General features: G+C 38.8%; 1 protein-coding gene across 3 annotated transcripts in view; it reads left to right on the top strand.

Moving 5' to 3' along the window:
* Nucleotides 1-8,984: 8,984 nt before the first annotated feature.
* The window catches only part of A1CF (APOBEC1 complementation factor), a 45,343-nt gene continuing 30,062 nt past the window's right edge, over nt 8,985-24,265 (top strand). For 2 of the 3 annotated variants that reach the window (XM_045024902.1, XM_045024904.1), the window contains exons 1-2: nt 9,011-9,093; nt 21,522-21,665. In XM_045024902.1, coding sequence (XP_044880837.1) covers nt 21,567-21,665 — 99 coding nt within the window. In that variant the 5' untranslated portion in view covers nt 9,011-9,093; nt 21,522-21,566. Of the gene's footprint in view, nt 9,094-15,061; nt 15,187-21,521; nt 21,666-24,265 lie in introns of all 3 variants that reach the window. The other variant, XM_045024903.1, reaches the window with a different exon arrangement.

A 24,265-nucleotide genomic window follows, 5' to 3' on the forward strand; every position in this document is an offset into this window, starting at 1 on the left:
TTTAAAATCATGGGATAGTTTATTTCTATTGCTTTTTTTTCCCCTATTTTTATTTCCCTCTGAATTTTGGCCTAGAGGATGCCTAGAGGATACACTTGGGTTGTATCAGTGTTTTCTTCTCAGACACTCAGCTGCACCAGCAGCTCCCTGAGCCTAAAAATTACACTCAGAGTTGCTTTATCCTACCCTGGCTGTCCACTGACACCCTCAATGGTCCTGCTACCACACTGGCCATGCTCCCTCCTATCTCCCAACAGACCCTCAGCATGCACAGTTGTGGGGGTGGTAGCACAGGAATTGGCTATGCTGGCTCTATACCCATTGAGAACTCCCCCATGCCAGAGGAATCCCAAACAAGGGAGATCTAGCTGCTGTCTTCTCCCTTTATGCTGCAAGAGCCTTGAATAGGGAGCAGAGTGAGGCTCAGGAAAGAGCCCATTGCGTCTACCTGAGGCATAAGGCTTCCAGAAACTACTGTCTGGGCAGCACCCCTCCATCCTTCTGGCCCCCTCCCCCAATCTGAACAGCAACTTAAAGTCACAGTCTACCCCTTAGCCAATAAAATAAGGCTCTGATGAAAAAAAGTACAATCTTGTCTACAATTAATATTCCCTATTGGCTATGAGACAAAAATCTCAAATGTTCACATTGCTATTTTGAGAAGATTTTTCTTCATTAGTTAAATAGAATATATAATACACAAGCCTTGACAGACATACAAGGGTTTTCTAGGCGTTTCCCCACTATTGCTCAAAATGACACCACGTATCATTGGTGATTCATTTGCTAGATAAAAAAGCATTAAAGGAATGTCTTTGTCTGTAAGTCTCGCTTACATTTCCCAGCCTCATTACTCCCAAACAGGAAGTGGTATTTCTCTTAGTGGAATATGTACTCTTGACATATTCAAGGCTTAATTCCCAAAGCAGATACTAATAGTATGTGCCAAACTTGAAATGCAATGGATTGGATTTTCCGAAGTGTTGAGCACTTACAGTTCCAGCTCACTCAATGAGAGCTATGAATGGCTCAGCACTGCTGAGCAATCAGATCTAATGTTTTAAGCTAGCCCTCCAAAAATCACTACCTACTTTTGGAAGTGTATTCCTGCACGCCCATGCTCCTTTAATTCACTCCCCAATATTAATAATTGTAATATGCCTTTTTTTACCCAGTTTGCACGGTTACAGTCATTTTCAAAGTGTGTGCGTGCGGGGGGGGGGTGACTCAAGTGTGCAATAAGGTATTTTGAGTGCTTAGTTTTTGATGCTTTGGAAATCTGGGGCATTTCCAAAAAGGAGATGGACAGTGCTAAAGTTGTGAAGTTTTCAGCTCTGTCTGGGTGTCTGAGCTGCCAGAGTGCTTTGACACTAGCTGTGTCTGTAGTCTATGAGATTTTCAGTGAGGCAGCTGTCATTAACTTCTGGTACCCAGCAACTGCTGCGAACATCAAGTATCAAATATTAAGAACTATTCCTTTACTTTTCTTGGACCCTACCACCCAGAAGTAAGCCTTACTGAATGCAAGCAGTGACTACCGGATAATCTGAAAAAACAGCAATCCCAGAAAATTTACAAAATCTTGCTGGGACAAGATACTGCAACAGCCCATCTTTCTCCTTCCCCTCATCCCGCGTAGACATAAGCACAGACTGATGAAGTGTCCCTCTCCCTGCAACATCACTGGGCTGTAGGAACAGCTAGTTTTCTGTTCCCTGTCCACTTTATGAACACACTTTAATCTTACAGGATGATTAAAACTTTTTGCTTTGCCCACAGGCACCACAATAGTCTGAAAAAAATATTAGTCACATTTTCATGGGCAACATGAATAATTTCACAACTAGTCACTCCGCCTGCTGTCACTGCAAATTTTTTTAGTGATCAGCCTGCCCTAATGGTTCCGGGAATCAGCACAGCTGAATGTTACTTGTAGGACCAGCTCCCCCAGCATTTCATGGATCTTGATCCCCCTTCAGCCCAAACCTCAGCTTCCCTAGATGGTTCCATTAATTCATGTGTATCTGTCGCCTCAGACATATTAACTTAATAATGTGCACATTGTAATGTGCCACCAGTCTGTTGCAGACACCTGAATCTTATTTTAGAGAAGTTATTTAGCTTTTCTATTACCATTCTGGTGGAACTGTGGGCAGCTATACCTATGCTCTTGCAAGGGCTCATCAAGGGGTACCCTCTGCAAGAAGGAAGGAGATAGTACTAAACAATGAATTTTCTAATCAATCACAAGTACTACTGTTTCTCCTGCAACTCTGCATGGTATATATAGTGTTTGCCATTCATTATGCTAGTGCTGATGAAAGGTGGCTCTCATAAAATCCATGTATTATCTCCAGTTGTTTATTTTATGAGTGGGTGAAATTGCATATTGTGTTGTTTCACTATGGCCTTAAGGAAATCTTCCATGTACTGGGATGCAGCTGATGCCAGCAGTGTCTGCAGGGATCCTCTGGAATTATGCCAGAAGTGGTGTTGGTCATGACAGGTCCTACATGTGGCCCTCTCCAACTCATGCTTCAGTTCATCATTTAGATGTTTGATGGTCTCTAGGGTTAGTTTCTTCTGCTGGGCTCTCAGTACCTTGGTGAGGTCAAGGAAGAACCTCCTTTGAGGAGAGCATTGGCACATCCCCAATCTGCAAGCCAGAGCAAGACTTACCTTTCTCTCTCAAGATGAACCACCCTTGCACAGTCATGTGTTGTTCTTCAGCCAGTGGCTAGTGTAACCCCAACTCAGAATCACAAAACCTAAGATATACCATCCCCCATGCTCATCCTTCTTCCCTCATACTATCCCTAGCTGGACTCCTGCCTTTTCCCTCCCCCACTATGGCTGAGCCCTAGTAGCTAAGCCCCTTATCAATTGCTAGTTCTCTAAGTATTAAAATAGTTTCTCCCCTTCTCACCCCCTCTTTAAGTTATTTAGGAGTGGGGTTCCTGGTGTGCAGAGCAAACAGTGAGTGGCTGGTGCTCAAATGGTTTAATCTGAGTATCCTGGCTCAGTTGTGTCAATGATATGCCTAAGGCAGGAGTGCCTAGCTGAACAAAAATGGAGCTTCTAAAATTTTGAAAATCACTTAAAATTACTAACTCCTTCACCATCCTCTGGCCCTGATGCTGGGACTACTCAGCCTCTAGACCACACAGGGGACTTGGACACAACAAGCTGATGTGAAAATTCCCTGAGCATCCAAACGTGCTAAATCCCACAAGGTGCACAGAGCAGGCCATTTGTACCAGAGCAAGCTTTTGAAACTTCTGGCAATACCATTTAGAACACAGAATGCAGTTAGTTAACAATGGCTGTGTAAACATCTATTGCTAAACATGTATTTTAATAGAAAAAGGTGTCTAGTGTTGGCAGTTAGAAATCCCAGAAAATGCAAGTAACTGGAAATAGGCCTGAGCTGGAATTATCTCTAGCCTAACATTTTTACACTCTTGTGGTTCTCGTGCTATTTTGAAGAGTGAAATCCTACTCTCCTTTTGAAAGTTTGAAGAAGGAGGCAGAGGTAAGATGCAAGATACCAGCACAGCCAGGACATGGGAGTTACTACTGACTAGCACAATCATAACCACAACCTACTGTGTACTTGGTTTTTGTTTCAGACTCATTAGCCATAACTTCCTGCTCACCCCACCTTCCTCTCTTCATTCCTACAGAGGGTGGTCACCAAGAAGCACAGCTGTGTGGCATGCAAGGAGATGCTGAGTGCCCCCCCACCCCAGTCCCCTGTAGCCTTTTTGCTTTTCCTCTCATCCTGATGGTTTCACTGTAGAAAGAACATGAGTTCTTTGCCTCAAGTATTGGAACTTTTATTTCTTGTAGGTCAGTAGAAGTGGTGCCGCATGTATACTATACAAACAAATTGGAAAGGACTGCCTAGGAAATAGTACTGTGGAAAGGGATCTGGGAGTTATAGTGGATCATAAGCTAAATGAGTCAACAATGTAATACTGTTGCAAAAAAAGCAAATAAATCATTCTGGGATTTATTTGCAGGAGTGTTGTAAGAAAGACACAAGAAGTAATTCTTTCATTCTACTCTGCGCTGATATGACCTCAGCTGGAGTATTGTGTCCAGTTCCAAGCACCACATTTCAGGAAAGAAATGGACAATTAGGAGAAAGTCCAGAGAAGAGCAACAAAAATGATTAAAGATCTAGAAAACATGACCTATGAGGGAAGATTGAAAAATGGGGTTTGTTTAGTCTGGAAAAGAAAAGAGAGAAGGGACATAAGTCCTCAAGCACATAAAAGGCTGTTATAAAGAAGAGGGTGAAAAATTGTTATCCTTAACCTCTGAAGATCGAACAAGAAGCAATGAGCTTAAATTGAAGCAAAGGCAACTCCTGATGTTTTCCCCTCCATATTGTGGAATCCTCCATGTAAGGGACTTGTAGGGTTTGCCATGGTAGCATGGACTAGTGGCAACACAAAAGCATAGGGCATCTGTGTATCTATCCCCTATTCATCCCAGCTTAAACATATGGAATTCCAGCGTTCTCTTGTCACACAATGAGAAGGAAACTCTTTGAGTGGAAACCTGCAGTTGCCTTTACCCTGTGTGGTTGATTCCCACTTAAATAGCAGTAAAAATTTCAAAGGACTCCAATTGTCTGAAAATTCAAACATTTGTGCCAGAGAAGGGTGTGAAGGGATAGCATAGGCTGCCATTGTCATTAATAGGCCAGATTCTCAACTGGTATATGTTAGTTCCATTGACTTCTCCCAATTTAAATGGACTTCACTAGAGCTACACCACCTGAACAACTGGTCCTATCTCTGTAATACTTTGCTTTTAAGATATATGCTCTCAGTTTACATAATGAGCATATTTTCCTCTAGTGATGAAGTCCCAGCTGTGCACTCCTGGACAATACTCACCTCCAGAGAGGCCCAACTGACTCCTCAGGTCATGACTTTAAACAAGCTAGTCTCCAGTGAAGTGATGTTAGAGAAAAATGCTTCCAACTTGAAGATTCTAAGACTAAGGGGGCTATTTTCAATGGGCAATCACTTCTATTAATGATCGTAACTCATCTGTAACTTGTTAGCATCAATGACAACTAATGTTCACTAAGTGAACGTTTCTAGCAACTTCTCTTTTACAGAATATTTATCCCCTCCCCCCCAGTTTTGGGCAACTTAAATTTATTAATAGAAATACATGAAGATGAATGGAGTTGAAGGCTCTGTGATAGAATCTAGCTTTGTTTTCCTACCACTGCTGTGCTGATGTTACTGTTCCCTCTCAAGAGGGCAGCCTTCATTTGAACCCATGCTTAGAAAGCCATTTAGCTTTATGACTGAATTGCATTGCAGTGCTCCAAAACAAAACAGCCTGGATTCAGGACTCTCCGGTGTAAACTCTGTGTAGAATTACATGAGTTAAAAATAGGAAGAACTTTTAGGGATACCATGGTGCACTGCTTTTGTAGTCAGAAAATGTGTTTTATCTTATATACAAGTTCTCCCTTCCAATGCACAGGCAATCACCTCCCATAATATGCTCCCACAGGAGTGGTTAGAGGTTGCAAAAAGAATAAAAACAGCGTAAAGCATATTACAAGACTGTACGATACCTGCACATGCCTGTGCTGCTAGAAGCGAGGTAGTGTCTACTGATAAGTATGCACCAGAAGATTCAATGGTCATTAAACAAATACTACAACCACCACCTGTACTGTTCTGGTTTCTTGGTCTGTGTACCAAGGATTTTGTCCCTACATTTTACTCTGAACTCTGAATTTCCTGGCTTTTTTCCAGTTATGCTTTTTTTTTAAATAATTTTTGTATTGCCAATTTGTGCAACACTATCAAATTGATAAATATAATGCAGTGTCAGTGAGATTTGTTTGGCTTATTAACATGACAGTTTAAAAAATAGATTCTGCTCACTTCGGGTAAGCCCTTCTGTTATCTAACCACATTGCAGAGATTGGCTAGTTCCTTTAAAAAGTAGCCAAACTTTTCCAATTCTAAAGTATCAGTAAACTGTATAAATATTTGAAATTCCTGAAAACAAACCCTAGAAATTTTAGTTTATTACTAAAAAGCAACACAGAGTCCTGTGGCACCTTATAGACTAACAAATATATTGGAGCATAAGCTTTCGTGGGTGAATACCCACTTTGTCAGACACATTTATTACTAGTTCAGTTCAATGGCATGATAGAAAACTTCCCAAAGTCCAGAACCCTTATTAGGGCCCAAACCTGTTACCATTTTTACCAGTTGGAATGCTGCTACCCTGAATGGTCTCACTGATGCAAGACAGAATAGTGACAGCAGTAAACATGTGCAGGACTAGCTCTTTAGCATTATATATTTAAACTTCAATGAACATAGCGACCCACATTAGAGCACACTCTGTCAAGTCATTCAAGTATATTGAATTCCTCTATTAAATTGTGCTAAAAGATTTGAAACAGAAACATTATACAGTAACGTCATTCATAATTTCAGGGACTCTAAGGGAAATTTTCCTTTACTTACTAATTCTTACTTTGAGATCTTTTATGCCAGTCCAGACGCCTGCCATCAGAGGGAAACAGTACCTGGAAACTTTTCTGTTGGACTTTATGATCACATCTCTTTGCACTCGCCTCCAACTGTGGCAAATTCATTCAAAAGCAGTGTGATGATTTTCCACTCTCCCAGAAATATTTACAATCTGCTCAACTGATCCAATGTACTACCTGTTCCAGCAATGTGAAGAACAGATAGGGATGGTTAGGTTTTGTCTATACCAGTGGTTTTCAACCTTTTTTCATTTGTGAATTTTGAATGGATGTGCAGACCCCTTTGGAAATCTTAGACATTGTCTGCTGATCCCCGGGATTCATGGACCACAGGTTAAAAAACTTTGGTCTATACCATGAGCAATTTGCTATCCTTGGCTATATTATTGCTGTCACCAGATGGCACTGCTATACATAGTCTTACAGGTTTTTTTAAGCAGGAGAGCACGTTTTTAGAAAATTGTAGGGTTTTGCTTTTCTTACTGAGTTTCTTGGGGAAGCATAGGTGCCGAGAAGCAAAGGAAGTTGTTCTCTTCCCTTACTCTAACTAGAGTTAACTTTTAGGGTAGAGTTGCTCTTTTGGAACCAGATGTTTGGATTTGAGCTGAGACCCCTGAAAGAGGGAATTTCCTGCATGCTGTTTGCAACCACCTCTGGTCCAGGATCTTGTAAATAGGACAAGTTGCATGAAGAATATACCCAGCCTCTGCATTACTAATTTCTCCTCCATTGGGAAGTCAACATGCAAGTCTCCAAAATAGTCTATTTCTCTAAGGGGCAATGTTTTTTCTTGTTGGTTTATATATATGATGGTGTTTGCATTATCTAACTATTCTCACTGATGCATGTAAGCTTTGGGACATAGTGCAAAAGAATAAGTGATCACTTTCATCAAGAAGTGGTATCAACCACTTCTTGTTTTGGCTATAATTCAGTATTCCTCCCATGAGGAGGATTTCATGGAGGCATGTTGGTGGCGAGGCAAGAAGGGGGGCACTCATGGGAATTTCTAACTAGTCGTCATCTTTCTACTTTTATCAGAGGAAATGTGGCAGACTGGGATTGAGCTACTCATTTCTAGAAATCCTTGGAGACCATTCAAGAGGAAATCTTAAAAACCACTATTTTAAAAAGCAGGCAATAAAACATTTCAAATCAAATAAAACATTATAATCCCCGAAGAGCCTGCATTCACTGTTCTCTCATCAGTACGTATATCGTCATTGTTCCCCTGGTCCTGCTCATCACTGTGGATTCCATAGAGAGTCTTTATTACCTAAGTACTTCCCATTGTGACAAGAGTAATGCAAGATCTTTTGGGATAGGATAGGCACTCATATGAGGTTATAAGAAGAAGAGGATGAATTTGCTCCTGAAAGCAAAATTTTCTGATGGCATAGCAAATTATAGTTTGGGACTGAAGTGCACCAGAGCTCAGAAGCAGCTGTGGCCAGTTTTTCCTTACATTAAAGGAGCATGTAACTGAAAATTTGTTTTAGTAGTTTAAGATTTGTGCAGGGTTTGGGTCTTTTTTTAAAACCACCAGAACACAATGCATTTCTCACCCTTAACGACCTCCTTATTTCTTGCTGGAACTATAGTTTAAAAAGGTTTAACTGTTGCTTTTTAAAGGTATTGTGTATTTTGGTTCATTTGCAACTGAGATTTATTCTTAGAGGAATGGGGGTGAACAGAAATAATCTGTTCACCTACCAATGAAATTTTTGTATGCAAACTGAACTGTTAGAGAGCACTACTTGGGATCTTTCAGTTTTATTTCCATACATATTGGCTGTATGTTCATAAGTGTTATTCTGTGAAAGACATAAATAGCCTTGAGATTTCTTTGCAATGAGCAATGTGTTTTTGTCCTACTTCTCACTGTAGCTATTATTCTGTTTATTTGGAGAACAAATAAGGTTGTGACACTCATCAATTTCTAAGTTGTAAGACCGTATTCAGTTTATGGACTGAAAGCTTGTGTTATGTAATATGGACAAAGTTCTTATTCAGATATATACTAGACTCAAATATTGTATTTATCACTAAATACCTGAACAAAAGTAGTATGTAAGACAGGGTAGGTACCATACAGATTAGATAGGACACCCCTATGTTCCCTCAAGAGCTACATTAGAACCCTGTTAAGAGAACAAAGTTAAAGAATCTGATCTTTAAAGTGAGGATTAGTTAACCAGGAAATTAGATACAAAAACTAAACAGTAATCAATTTCAAAATGGTATTACATTCCCAGCTTATATATTTTTATTCAAGTAAAATTCTGACTTAGTCTTTTGAATTTTGTAAACAAATGCAGTTTATGTAGACATTGTCTGAGCTGCAGTGACCCAATTATCTGGTCAAAGGGCTGCATGGAACTGAGAGATAGGGTGAGTTAAAATTTAACCTGCAGGGACTGTAAACCAAGCTGAGGCTGCTGAACCTTTGGAGTTTGATATGATGATTAGAGAATAACCAGAGTGACACGTCGCAAATTCCCCATAATCAAGGAGAACTTTTCCGGGTGGTGATCTCTGAAATTGCTCAGGTACAGTTCATGTTGTTTGGTTTTTCCATCTTAAGTTTCTAAAAAGAGGGAATATTGTTATCTAGCTAAAAGCAGCTTTCATCACTATCTGCTTTACTCGGATTTGTAAGGAGTGTTTTAATTACAGCTTGCTTGCTTTCTACAAAGGAGCCATTGGAAAATTTTAATGCACATGTTAGAGGCATTCACAAGTTTCACATGTTCTGCTTATTTCTTGAGTTAATTTCTCTAACTCAGAAACAATGAGGTTCGTGAGCACTGGGGGGAAGCTTACCACCACTGAACATCACAGGCTGTGCTAGATTGCTCGTTGTGTCAGACAGAAAAGTGCTGAAGCCGACATGGTAGTGACAACAACTAGAGACTGCACTTCTTGCTCTTGATCAGATTTCACATCAACTTACAGTCTTTATGCCCCAGGCTTTTCAGCTGGTGCCCCGCAAAGCTTTTGCAAGCCCCAGAAAGCAAGATGGGGCATTGAAAGAACTCCACCTGCCCAATGTTGCCATCATTTCTGTACGGCTAGTGAAAAGGTGATCCCTTTTCCAAACAGGAGCAAAATGTGGTTGGTCGCTTTCATCTATTAAGAAGTCAGACTGACAGGGACCGAAGGGGGATTTTACCCAAGACAATTCACTTTTGATTTGTTAAATCACAGCTTTCCATTGCTAATCATTAGGGACATTGGACCTTTTCACCAAGAAGCTGGGTATATCTCCCAAGATCTATTTTTACAATATTTCTTCATCCTTTTATAAATGTTACTCTCCATTTTATAGGCAAAATTTTATACTCTCCAAAATACCTGATTTCATATACACAACTTCATCAAAACAGGGAAAAAAAGTATAATGTTTAATATATTAAGCTTCTCAAATAGTTTCTCCTTCCCCCCTCTCCCAAGATATATACAAGGCTTCAAAGATCACACATGTGGGTGTGAGGTTGACTTCTTTATTAAATGAATCAAAAGCCTTAGATTTTTTTTTATGTTTAAAACAAAAGGGGGAGTAGATTCAGTAACAAACTTTACCTTTAGAGGGAGTTTTTTTGGCATGTTTATGGTTTTCTGTAATAGCGTTGTGTTGATTGTTTCTGTCACGTTCAAAAGCCCCAAAGAATCGGTAATGAACAAATATTTAATTATGCGATCTAAGATCTTTTTAAACTATATGCATAAGCTATTTTTCAAGAGTAAATAAGATATATAAATGGAATGTGCACAAGCTTTTAGTTTATATTAATATTCATCTTGTAAAGAACCTGTGGACTATAATCACTACCCACCACGTTTGTGGCTCTTTTGAATAGCCTAAATGTAGTACGGCTCTCTCCCCATTTTGCTACCCCTATTGACACTGAGTAGTAATCATTTTCATTATGACCATGTGAAGATAGATACTATATGTAAGGGTGTCAGAATTAAGCTTTGTGGTTGTACTTCTAATACAAGACCCAATTCTGCAAACACAACCAACCAAAGTACCCTAAGTGTTTTCAGGACAGATATCACAGGGCCTGGGGGAAAATGAAACATTTCTGCTCTCTGGATTAATTAGAAAAAAATAGTTTAAGAAAGAATACTTTGTTAATGAAGAATCATAGCTGAGGCCTTAAAAGGGGGTGAAAGGCATCCTTGAAATTCCAGTTATGAACTGAATGGTTTCTCAAGTAAATATGCATTCTTAGTTAGTGAATTCAACAGCTGTTTTCAAAGAATGCTATTCTTCACAAGCAGTGGTAGTGCTGTGAGTATGACAGCAAAATGGCCTTCATTAGATGTGTCTTTGAATTACTCAATATGTTCAAACAAGACACTATATTGATCTACACAGGATAAACACCATTTTGTTATCTTATTCATGGAAACAGTAACTAGGTTTCTCTAAAGAGCATTGCTAACATTCAAGACCTGAATGCAAAGAGTAGTATATTGGAAATGGAAATTTCCATCTAAGTAAGAAATTATTTCAAGGTATCAGCTGCTTTGTGGTAGACTGATCTTTGTACAATGCATAATGAAGTGTCATAAGTACATAATTTGGGCATTGAGAACTTCTCTATCCAAAGCACATTCAATATTGTGAATTTATCCCTTCTCCCTGTTCAGTGCCACAGAGAACAGTCACATGACAAACTAATTGATTGATGCTGAGCAGTTGCACAGTAGTGAAGCCAGGTTTTGTAACTAAGAGGAGTTGGGGGAGGGGAGGAGGTAGGCTGAATAACTGAAAAATGTGTTTGAAAAAGTACCATGCATACACCTAAAGGGCTCGGGGTGGAGGAATGGAGACCATCCCCTTTGCCCTCCTGTTGGTTCTGCCACTGCAGCAGCTACTCCCACTGACTTGCATATGTTCAGCTCCTCTCAGGACTTGGCTCAATATAATTTAATTTTTGAAATAGCAACAGCCTGAAAGATCACAAAGTACTTTACAAACTCTGCCTTTCTCACTCTCAAGACTCATCACTTCACCTACCAAACTGCACTTATTTCTAAAAACACAAAAAGAGCTACACACTATTTTAGGAAAGGAAGTATAGAGTACTGCACCAATTGAAGTTGCAAGGGGATTTCAGTAGGCAAAACACAACTATTCATTTTGGAGTTGTTTGGGGTTAGCAATCCCAGTCTAACAAGAAGATACCTCTGAAGACCATGAGTGATCAGAACCTCATTGTCACACTTAATCTGAAAAATAGCTCTCATATTTTATATCACCACACCTATTCCCTCCTTTAAAATGAAGCATAATGTTCAGCAGAGCTTCCCCAAACCATCACCACACAAAAAAATTATACTCAAGGAGCAAGTGTTCCTGAATGCTTATCACCTCAGGAAAACATAGTAGATGAAAGATTCATAGTGTGTACACAGATACTATAGATGACTAGAGTGAAATGACATAAGCAAAATAGTACTATCATAAACTTGGATTTTTCTTATGTTGGGGATTTATTTTGTCTATGTTTACATTTTCTTTTCAAAAGTATTTTAACACAGTAAGGTGAAAGAAAATCATTTAGAAAAGAAAAAATATTAGAGCACTTGCCAAATGGGTGTAGGAGGTGAAATCAATCCAGTATTCCTGGTTCTGAGTCAGTGATAACTAGGCAGTATATTTTCAACAGTGTGATGTCACACATTTAACTTAAGAAGCAGCAAAGAATCCTGTGGCACCTTATAGACTAACAGACGTTTTGCAGCATGAGCTTTCGTGGGTGAATACCCACTTCTTCGGATGCAAGAAAAGTGGGTATGCACTTCTTCTTCTTGCATCCGAAGAAGTGGGTATTCACCCACGAAAGCTCATGCTGCAAAACGTCTGTTAGTCTATAAGGTGCCACAGGATTCTTTGCTGCTTCTACAGAACCAGACTAACACGGCTACCCCTCTGATACTTGACATTTAACTTAACTACTTGAGTGATCACTGTTCATTAAGATGTATTTATAAACATACACATTGATTTAAATGCAGTCATTAACAGCTTTTTAATGATGAGTACTGACATTGGTTTTCTCCGTTGCATTGTCCATTTCTTAACTGATTATTGGCTTCAGCAAGAAACAAGAGGGAAAGTAATAATTATCCCCTCAACTTCTGTGGCAGCAATTCTCCTTGCTGCTGTCATGTTACCCAAGGTATACTAAGTCAGAGTAGGCCAGCAGGCAGGCTACAGTGGTAAGGCTGTATTCCGAGTAGTGTAGAATATGGTAATATTGCACTGTTGTAGCATCAGATACTAATCCTGGGTCATTGTCAATGCTTGTGGGAACATGTTTTTATTTAATTTACAAACGCGTTTAGTGGGAGTCATGGGAGTTCTAGGTTGGAAGATGTCCCTAATATACATGAAACAGCAAGAGCTAGAGCAAGGTTTAGGGGAGGATGATTCACCCCTCACATGGCAGCTTGTAGAAACACAAAGCAGAATATAGGTTGGAAGGGATGAATTAGGTTTGCCAGCTCTTCAAGATTGTCCAGCAGGCTCCAGGAATAAAAGATTAATCTTAGTTAAAGATTATATCATGTGATGAAACTTCAAGGAATATGTCCAACCAAAATTGGCAGTCCTAGGATGAATACTCCCATCCTTGCGTATGATTGGACTCCTATGATCTTTTTCCCAGTGTTCAAAAGCTGGTATTAGTCTACCAAAAACAGAAGCCTCCATGAAGATATTGCAAATGAAAATCTGGTCCAGCCATGCCAAGGTTTCCCTTCCCTCCTCCCCTGCATTTCCTTCTAAGTAATTGTAATAATTGTGAAAGGGCCCAGATTTCATGTAGCTTAAGTCATAGAACAATCTTCAGATGCTAAAGAACTTGTTACTACTGGCCTGACAGGGCTTTGAACCAGTAACTTCAAAGGTGAAAAAGCTATACGAGGAATTGACCATCTGCTGCTCCTCTTAGTCCCTTCTACTTTCTGAATTTTTAACCCCTCGTTCAGCAGTCAAGTAATGTTTTCTGGTAGATTACAAAACTGAATTACAAATCCATTTTCAAAAAATTGTGTGTGAATTTAATTGGTTAAAAAATCCACTATCGGCATATAGCACGGATAGTTCCTACCTATTGAAAGACACTATTTAAAAAAAAAAAACTTAACAGCAGCAACAAACCAAGTCTCTAGAACAATCAGAGTTTAAGAGGCAATAGCATAACTCAGGGGTACCTACTTCCTACTTTGTTTGCCATCCATTTTGAAGGATTTTTATAGCTGTCAGTGAAAATCTTATGCTGTGTATTAAGTTCAGAGATCATTATTTCTGCTTAGCCCTCAGAAAGAATTTTAGGAAATGTTTTGGAACTTGATAGGCAAGGATTTCCCCACAGGCTCCGTTAGAAAATAAATTTAAAATAGTCAACACCAGATTCCACAGTGGTTAATACTTTGTGTTATCCTGAAAGTACCTCACCGGATAGTTTGAACAGCTTGCTGAAAGTAGGTTTTTCACTGGAGTTCATGAACAGGCTACTGACATATTGTGGTCTAAACAAATTGATCCAATCCAAGGATTTAAAAAAATAAAATAAATAAAAATAAGGGTAATCATGATTTCACATATAATGAAAGCCATTTATTTCTTGCTAGTATAGCACCATGCAAAAGCTGCTGCCAGCATTGCAGATACCTCTCAAATCTGAAGCAGGCGTGAATGTTTTGGATGGTGGTTATATGTTACAGTATATACCTATTATAACTTCTACAGTAGTCTTCAACATATCAGATCAGGATAAATATATATCCATTACATTTTAAGAACAGTCTGAAATTCACTGCTGTGCAGACTGCCAGCATAATGCCCTTGCATTGAATAAATCACCAAAACACATAATAATCTCTAAAGGAGTGTGACAATACCAAACAGTCGTAAATTCATACTATGTGCATTTTTTTAACCAGGTAACATACAGTCAGAGTAAGGTCTTCCCACCAAACAAATGTTTCCAAAGAGAGGCTGAAATGACTGGACTTTAGTAAATCATTTACTTTCAGCTGCTATAGTCACCAAAAAGCAAGTTACAACACAAGCTGGTTTGCTTCTGCTACCTTAGGAGAAATAGTAAATTTCAGTATTGGGTATCTTTGAGATCACTTAATTTATAATGTTAATCGTAAATATAATTTTTAAATTGATAAGGTATAAATTAATGTTCTCAGAGTACAGCACAAAAGATCACAGCCAAGAAGCAAATGTGATGAAAAATGTATCATCTTTTATAGGTAATAAACAAGCTACTTCCAGCTGAGAGATTCCTAGAAGTTTTGAAACTGATCATGTCACATGTATCATGTCTTACAACAATAAATATAGTAACTTGTAGAATATTTAGCAGGGTGCAAAGAAGGAAAGCATGTTTATCAGATACTAATGGTTAGACAAACATGAGAATTGCATAGAGCTGTACATTTTAAGGGATTATGATGATGATTAATCAGACCTCCTTTCTAACACAGCCCAAAGAATTTCACCCAGAAATTTCTGCCATATTTTGTGCTTGAGCGATAGCACATTTTTGTACACATCACATCTAATCTTGATTTAAAGACTTCAAGTGATGAGTAATCAACTGTATCTCTTGGTAAGTTGTTCCAATGGTTAATTGCCCTCAATGTTAAAAATAAAAGAGTCCTCTACTGTCAGAAATCTCCTCAAAGATGTCATCTCTTCATTCTTTCTTTGAAAAGCCAGATAGATAGAATGTCTTAAGTCCTTCACTGTAAGACAAATTTTCCAGACCTCAAATGATTCTCGTAGCTCTTTTCTGAAACCATTTTGCAGTTATGAGAAAATGGTGAAGAGAGTTCATATAGTAAAGTACTTATAGCATTCTGAATATTGGATTCAATGTATTATTAAATTCATGCCTGAGCAGAAGGCTAATACAGACCTGTGCAGCATTCAAATGGGCAAATGTGAATTCATTCATGGGAACCTACATGGGGTTTCAGAAATGTACAGATCAGGAGCTGGGGCTACTTCATACCACATTAACTGAAAAAAAGGCTGTTACAGTAGTTCTCTATCTAGGTCACTGCAGAGGACAGAGACAGCACTAAAGCAACAACCTGAAAAATTCAGCTGCTATGGAAACACACTTGAGCAAGTGACTCATTAGAATGCAACAATTCAGCTTGCCTCACTCACAGATTCCAGTAGGCCTACCAAAGCAAGTAAGGCAAGTGGGGTTTGACCTGTGATCTTTACATCTACATAAATATATTTCCTAATGTAGTGTATGATACACAGCATAAAAAAATGTGACTCACCCATAGCAGAGGAGCAGTTTGTGTGCACAGTAGCCTTCGTTGTCCCTAATATTCATTCTGCTACATTCCATGTCAGTTCCCTGGCATACATTACACTGGCTGCTTGCTAATGGTCTCAAAAGGACCAATGTCAGATTGGAATCAGTTGGGCATAAGAAATCCCGAGCCATATCCTTTACCCTCTGAGCAAGGAGTGAGGGTAGGAAAGAATCCATTATATAACCTCTTTGCCACTTGCTGATTGCCCTACACAATTTTTAAAAAAAATCCTTCATTAGATAGCACTTGATTTATATGCTAAACTTCACAATAGTTTAGGGCAATAATACGGTGCTATTTACCGCAGTGGACAGTAGAGGCCTGATTCTGGGAGGTGTATGAATCGCATTTGATCTTACTGCTAATGGGGTTTTGTTGTGTGATCACAACAGTTTCATACGGATGGGAATATTGCTCAGCTGATTTTGGTCATACCCCACTGTGGAATTCTTGGGCCATGTGGTTTCATCTCTGTTCCTCTTCAGTTTTTATATATTCCTTAATGAAAAAATTGGGTGTAGGGCATCGCTGTTATATTAATCATAGAATCATAGAACTGGAAGGGACCTTGAGAGGTCATCTAGTCCAGTTCCCTGCACTCATGGCAGGACTAAGTGTTATCTAATGGTACCTGCCTCCAGTTCTTGAGCAGGACATTAGCTGTTATGGCACCTGCAACATAGAAATCCATGATTTGATGGCTCAATTAGCTGTGTATGAGCACCAACAAGGTCAAAATTAGCTTGGTTGGACTGGGCAAGAACTGTGATGTGAGTACTATTTCCCTGGCCTGCACTGTCTTTGAGAAATTATGTGGGTAGCCTGGGGCCTGGGCATAACTTCTGACCAGTGGCTAATGCAAGGCCATCTGATGTCAGGCATGACTAGCGCTCAGGTACATTTTTTTATACTTTGAAAATCAAACATTGTCGCTAGCTAGTGGAATCTAACTTAAAGTCTTTTAGCTAACATTAGATTTTGTTTTGCAGCTTTGTTTTCTGTACTATGCTAGTAAAATCTGCTTATTGAAACCAGTCACTTATGAGGCACCTCAGACAGGAGCTGAAGTCAGACAAAGCTTATCAGAGGTGATTAAGAGTTTAAGATCAGGTTGAGAGAAAAAGGGAATTATGATTCCCATCGCCAAACCGCACCTGAAATGTGGTTATGGGAAGATCCCTGACTGGGGTGGGAGGTGGGCCAGAGATTGTTATGACAATGCTTAGGTAAGTTTTACTATTTCTCTGAACTGTTAGCAACTATACAATAACTTTTAATGTACACAATATATATAGGATATCCCAGTCCTGTAAGGGGGTGCATATTTTCAACAGGAGTTGAAAGTCCTCAGAGTTTCAGAAGATGAAGCCTTTAGCAGCCCATAGGTGTGTGGATGTTTTCTAACAATACCACTTGTTGCTTTGTGAAAAGAAAATGCAATAGTAAAACCACAAGAAGTGCCAGGAGTACTCAAGAGCAGTATCTGATTTTTTAAAATTGTATTCCTTTAAGTGGTCATTGATTAGCTGTTGACTTTTGAAGCAAGAGAATATTACACACAAAAGTTAGGTTCTTCGTTTTTAGAACAAAATCATCAGCGCATCTCATTTATTTCTCCTTCTCAACTTTATAAATCAAAAAACTTCTATTCTTGTTACAGGTCTGACCCATGTATTGGTAAGTCAGGACAGGAATTCAAAGAGGCTTTGAAAGCTGGACTTCTTGCATTACAAATTATATTTCATATGTGCTATGGATAGGGTGACCAGATGTCTCAATTTTATAGGGACAGTCCTGATTTTTGGGTCTTTTTCTTATATAGGCTCTTATTACCCACACACCCCATATGATTTTTCATATTTGCTGTCTGGTCACCCTAGCTATGGAGATGTCCATAGAAGTAACATTAAGAGGGTTTTGCCATTGACTTCAGTAGATACAGGATCAGGGCTTAAAGTAGTATAACAAAGTTGTGAAGTCAGGTCATGCATGGGTCATATTGGCAACTAATGAGTAGCCTTTGGGCCTCAGCTTTGAAATATATTACAAATTTCCTTGTCGTTTTCACAAAAATATTTCGTAGCAAGTTAATTGCAATTCAGATAACTATTTTAAAAAAATCAAAGCAATAAATATATACCAGCTTCTGTAACAATAATATGTGCCTATAAAACAAGCAATAATTAGGCGTTAGTTGATTTAAAAGAAGACATTTGCTCTGTAATTAGAGGTGGAAAAGACCTATTATATTGTCTAGTCCATCACCCACCCAGTGCACATTAGTGGTAATTAAGACATTACAAGGAATGAAAGAGAAAAATGCAGGGAACCAGAATAGATATCCCAAGTGGCCCAACCCTATGTGATAAATAGTTCAAGTGTACAGCATTACAGGGACTATCATCATTAAGTTTTATTGTAGATAATGAAATCTGTAAATAAATCTAACAACAGACCAAGAGCTACAAAACAATAAGATCTGAAAACAAAGCTAACTGTACTGAATGTCAGTGAAGATTTTAGAGCCAGGTAGTTTTTATTCTTTTTAACACCTTAAAGAAGAGGAGTCCATTTACTTACACAATGAACACATAACAAAAACTGATCATGAGTTCTTTAGACCTCAGTTCAGTACAATTATGTGAATTTCTACTCAAAAATCCTCCAGGCGAAAATCTGCCTTTCATTCAATTATTCCAATAGGAATGTTATGCATGCATTTGATAGCACAATTTGGCCACTAAACTTAAGAGACACCTCAGAGTGATACAGTCTTCTGTACATTATGCAATTTCGTTTAGCTTCACAGTTAGAGAGTTAAGTAAAACTGAACACAGCTCATTAATGTAACAATGTTCTGAGGTAGCTATCACTGCTTCCACTGTAAATCACAAGGACAATTTTAAACACATTATAATTAAAGCCCACTCTCTAAAATCTTTACAGCTCAACTCAACCTGGCAGGAAAAAGGGGGAGCAGAAATTATAAATACAAAATAGTCAAACTAAAGAGTGAGTGAAGAGAAATGCCACTTTTGGAATAAAAAAAGAGTACTTTTAGTCAAATAGCTATATATACACATATAGGGAGCTATAGTGACTACATTTTGCATGGCATTAAGTTTCACACTGAAGGACACACCCTAGCAAAGGTTGAGTTACAGGACTGAGGCCTAAATGAGTATGTAAGGTCACATGCATGCATTGGACTTTATGCACTAAGAGATATCCCCTTGATTTCAGATCAAGCACATTCACTTGTCTTTGCATCTCCAGGCTCTTATTCTGTAATGGTGGGACCCTTAGATAGCAGGTTGTGTCCAAGTACAGATATTTGTCAAGCAGCAGCTCAAGGAAGAGGTGTCAACTATAACCATTCACATCTCAAGTGGCTTTAAAAAAATTGAGAACTAGCTTAGAAGAAATACAATACTTCATAGTCCTTCACTGTAACGTGTGACACATAAGGCTCGTATGATTAGAGTAACAAACTAGAGAGAACACATGCCACTGCACAGTGACTGGAACAACCTCAGTGACAAAGCACCAAGGCACTAATTCGGTCCTAACATTACTGAATTTTTAATTCTCCCCTGCTGCTCTCTCTGAGGTCTGCTTTAGCCCAGTCATCAGCAAGTGGCCTAGCAGCATGCTAGCCACTTCCTAGTTCAAAAATGTGGTCTTTCTCAATGAACCCCAAAACAATACACACTATAGCAAGTGCAAATCAAATAACTTTGGCCTTAGAGAGAAAATTAATGGATGAAGGTTTATTTTTATGTATATAGCACAATTTCTTCTGGTTTATTTGTTTTTAGCCCTACAAAAAGCCCTCCTTTTTCTCTACCCCACTCCCTCTGGGCTAGTTTGGTGCATAAGATGAGTGTAATAAAATGCTTCATACACAAACAGTTCAGGTGTGCTGAGGAGAAGTACAGTAGAATTTGATGGGGCGCTCCAAAAATGGCGTATTTGTAGCTTTCATACAACTGTGCCTTTGACAATGTTTTGAGATTACATATTCTTAATTAAAATTAATTTACAAGGTGGTTTTTGCTTTTTGTTTTCTTCCTTCTTTCTATTGCAGGCAGTATTCTTTTCTTCTCCCTTTTTTAATGCCTGTCTTTCCCCAGCCTGAGTTCTCCTTGTCATTCCCTTCCTCCATATTCTTTCATTCTGTCCCTCCCCACTCCCCTATGCTCATCGCTCACATGGCCACTCAGGTGTAATCACTTCACTCTCACAGGTGCCCCAATTTCTCATTCTAACACACTTAAACAGGTTACCCAGTTTCACTCCTTCTGGTGCTTCCTATCAGACAAATTTACACTCTTTAAAGCAGCAGCAGGTTGGTTGGTCTCTGCTGCTCTTTCTGGTGTTTCTATTACACATTACATTGATGACAGCAGCAACTTGCAGCGGAATACAGGACTTCTAAGAAAGAGTAAGGGTTGGAGCAATGTGACCCCCAAATACCATACACAGTTTTTTTAAGACTAAAATGTATCTGATAAAATAATTTCCAGTATTACTTTCAATCTAAGTATGCAGGGTTGGGATATTTTACACTCCATGTGCTGTATTAGCTTTGCACTAAACAATCCTGCTAAGTTGTCTTTTTGGACTTTGGTTCTGCGTATATGTACTTAGATACTTTGTTTTCCAAAGCTGTCACAAGGACCGTGATCCTACAAACACGTCAACAAATGCTCAATTTTAAATATGTGATTTAGTGTAATGCAGTTCAATGGGATTATTCACATACATAAATCTAAGTGATTGCAGGATCAACACCTACGTTTGTCAGAATACACAATGACGTAATAGTTTTGGGCCCTGCACTATTCAGTATTGGACAACTACATTTTTGCAAGTCCTAACACTCAGCATTTCCAGACCTTTTTTGCATGTTCAAATACTATCAATATATATAAATCCAAACTTTTGGGCACACTTAAGCTTTGTCATTAAAAATTGTTCAGCCTGGAATTGTTACCTGAAATTTGGGATGCACAAATTTATAGGTCAGTGAAGCCACTTTTAAAAGTTGGTCCTTTACCAGTATGTGACCCAACTCAAAGTGGTTAAAAACTAAGCTTTACAGATATTTCAACCAAAAAAACCCTTGCTACATTGTAAAATAGTTCTTAAAATTTGAGATGGCCCAGAGCTAAAATGCTGAATCCCTGCACTCTAAGCTTGTTCAAAATCTTAACTGGGATACAGATCTGAAGTCCTCAGATGGTCCAGAGCCCATAAACTGCTCTGCATGAGCTCTGTGCAGAGGCTCATTGGCTTTGATATGGCTTGATGGTGATGTGACGATCCACCAACCCAAAGCAACTTAGAGCGTTGGGGCCCAAAATGCTATGTTTACACTCCTCAGTGATGGGTTGTTCAAAAGCTAGAGCTGGATCTAAAGTCTTGTCCCTTCTCTGCATAAATGTAAAGGGGGAGGTCACTTTCCTTTTTGTCCTGTTGTTTTTCTGACAAAGTTATCTCAGCTTACTTATTTAGGGAGAATGAGTCATGTAAATATCCTCAGTAAAATGGACTTTCTCCTCCTAGAAAAATTAATTTACTTAATTTATCTTAAATTTGATTGCAGCGAGCACCCCTAATTAACCTGATTTTTTGCTGATAATCACTCACAATGGAATCAAATCAAAAATCGGGGGACGGATTGACCGGCACACAGAAAGAAGCTGCTCTCCGTGCTTTAATTCAGCGCACAGGATATAGTTTGATCCAGGTAAGAATGTGTAATCACATGCTTGAGTGCTATTTTTTGCATAGTATCTAATTTTAGCTTTAATTAAGTAGTTGTGTCAAGGGCTTGAGTGGTAAATATTTAACAAGGAAACTTTCCTTCTTTGTTGGTTCTCTCCTCTCTGTTGTGTATATCTGAAGGATGCTTTATTTTAATAAGTAGGACTGAATTCTTCCATTGATTTTTTTGTTACACTGTAGCCAGTCACGATAAGCCAACCAAAAACCTAGAGCTGAATGTCTCTGAATCTCAGGGAAGTTTTGGATTGCAATCTGAACTTCACAGCTGCACTTTACCTTTATAAGATACCAAAGCAAACCCACGATCGCAATGCCCACACTGTGGGGACTAAAGTGGCATAGCTGAGGTGTTGTAGCTATACTGGCTTAACCCTGTAGCCTACAGCAATTGAAAAGGTTTTTCCATCATCTTAGGAACACCCTTTCCGAAGCAATGGTAGTGAGGTCAACAGAAGCAGGCTTCCATCAGCCTAGTTGCATTTACACCAGGGGTTAGCTACAGCGCTCGGAAGTGTAGATTTTTCACAACCAAGAGCCTTGTAGCTATGTCAACCTGACTCAGAAACCCTTTATACTTTAAAAGTGTTTAGATCCAGGTCTGAATTTGACATCCTGGGACCATTTTTAGTCTCTAAAGATTAAGTATTTCATTTATCTGACATAGGAGAGAGATTATTTATCAGCCTTAATAATCAGAGGTTTGTTTAAAGTCTGTTTGAGAAGATCTCAAAATCAGAGACATCTTTGTTTATTTTTACTAAATTTATAGCAGGCAGGGGAGCCCTTCAAAAGTCAAATTATCCATCTGTTTACTGAATTTTGGACTCTTCCTCAAAACAAAAGTGATCTCAACATATTTCATTTTCAAATGCAATAGAAAATTAGCAATACTATGAAATAATCTGGTAAATTCTAAGGGAATATGAAAATGGTAATGAGAATGAGTTTTATGGAGTTTACTAAGGCTCAGATCCTGTCAGTTGTTAGAGACAGAAGTATGATAAGCAGCACAGCAGCCCAAAGAAGCAGTTTGGGTCTAAAAGGAACCTGGAACTACCAAAACTACAGGGCAGACAATTAAAATAACAAAAAACAGTGTGTTTATATAGCATATACAGCTGTGTGCACACGCTATAGATAAGCAAGCATTTGGGTTTGCTGCATTTTAACATTGTTATCTACTATACTTTACACAAAGTGAGATAAAAATAACATACATCTGCTGTATTTATATTCTGCGTTAGTTTCTTTATCCCATCTTCTTTTCTCTTTCTTACTGTCATCTGTATTTTTCAACATTTGATTTACCTCCATTTTCAGTTACTTCATCTCTTCTTCCTCTGACACTTTTCTCTTTGCTTCCCAGGTTCTTTGTCCCTTTGTGCCATTTTCAGAGTTTATCCTATTTCTCCTTTCACCCATTCCTGTCCTCACATTCTCTGGGGTTTTATATCAAACTCATCACCACAGTATTCACGTAACTGGTCTCTCGGCTTGCCCCTTATCCTACCCTCACTCTCCCTACTGCCCACTCATTCAACTGCAAAAAAGGGAAGGGGACTTAGGAAAACCATTCTTCCTCCTTCCACCTACTCTGTGGAGAGCTGAGAATTGGCTTGGAATACTTTTTCCCTCTTTCAACACATGAGGTGAAGACCTTGCTGACTGAAATAGGTTTTTTTCCCCTCTGCTCATCCCATTGACTTACAAATACATTAACACAATGATCTAATTAAAAGAGAAGGTTTTGTTTTTCCAGTACTTTGTTTTGCAGTGGCATGGTAAGTTTTCTAAAGCCTTTCTCATCTGAATCAACTTTGGGTCAGGGTTTTTTTCAAATTCCTTTTACTTAGCCTCTCTTGAATGGATCCTGCAGGATCCATAGGCATGCACCACATAGTAATCACAATTAAGAATGTGACAAAACTGAACAGATTTATCGCACCTTGGCTATACAAAATGAATCAATAGAAGTTCATACATCACTCAGCAGAATTACACCTTCAGGGACAGGAAATGGTGTTTAACGTTGCCAGCGTCAATGTTTTAAAATCTGATACTGCAGGAATTCACTCCTGAATTAAAGTACTGTTATGACTCTCCCATTATGATGAAAATGTTTACAGTAAGAATGATAATGGATAATTTACTACTACATCTGTCCAAGTGCTAATCCATAGACAATAGGCTGGAAGAGACTTCTTGGTCCCTCATCACTTATATTCCTAATTAGTTTCCCTTCACGATCCTAATCAGTTTCATTTTGCGGTGCTTTCTCACTATGTAAGGAGCTTGAAACAGTTTCCATCTTTATTAAATAGTTTAGGGTTGGAATGACTTCAGAGGGCAAATGACTAGAGAATTAGGGCTTGTCTACACAGCAAGCCAGGGTGTGAACCTACTCTGCACCAGCTTGTCATGCAGCAACTCATTGTGTGGACACTGCTGTAGCTTAGTAAAAGTCCCACCCTCTCCTCTTCCAAAATACCTCCTGGAAACATAATTCTTCCAAGAGCAGATATGTAAGCTTGTCTCTTTGTTCTGTACAGTAAGAAGCGTGCC

Source organism: Mauremys mutica, chromosome 7 (genome assembly GCF_020497125.1).
Source record: "Mauremys mutica isolate MM-2020 ecotype Southern chromosome 7, ASM2049712v1, whole genome shotgun sequence".
In the NCBI taxonomy this organism is placed as follows: domain Eukaryota; kingdom Metazoa; phylum Chordata; order Testudines; family Geoemydidae; genus Mauremys; species Mauremys mutica.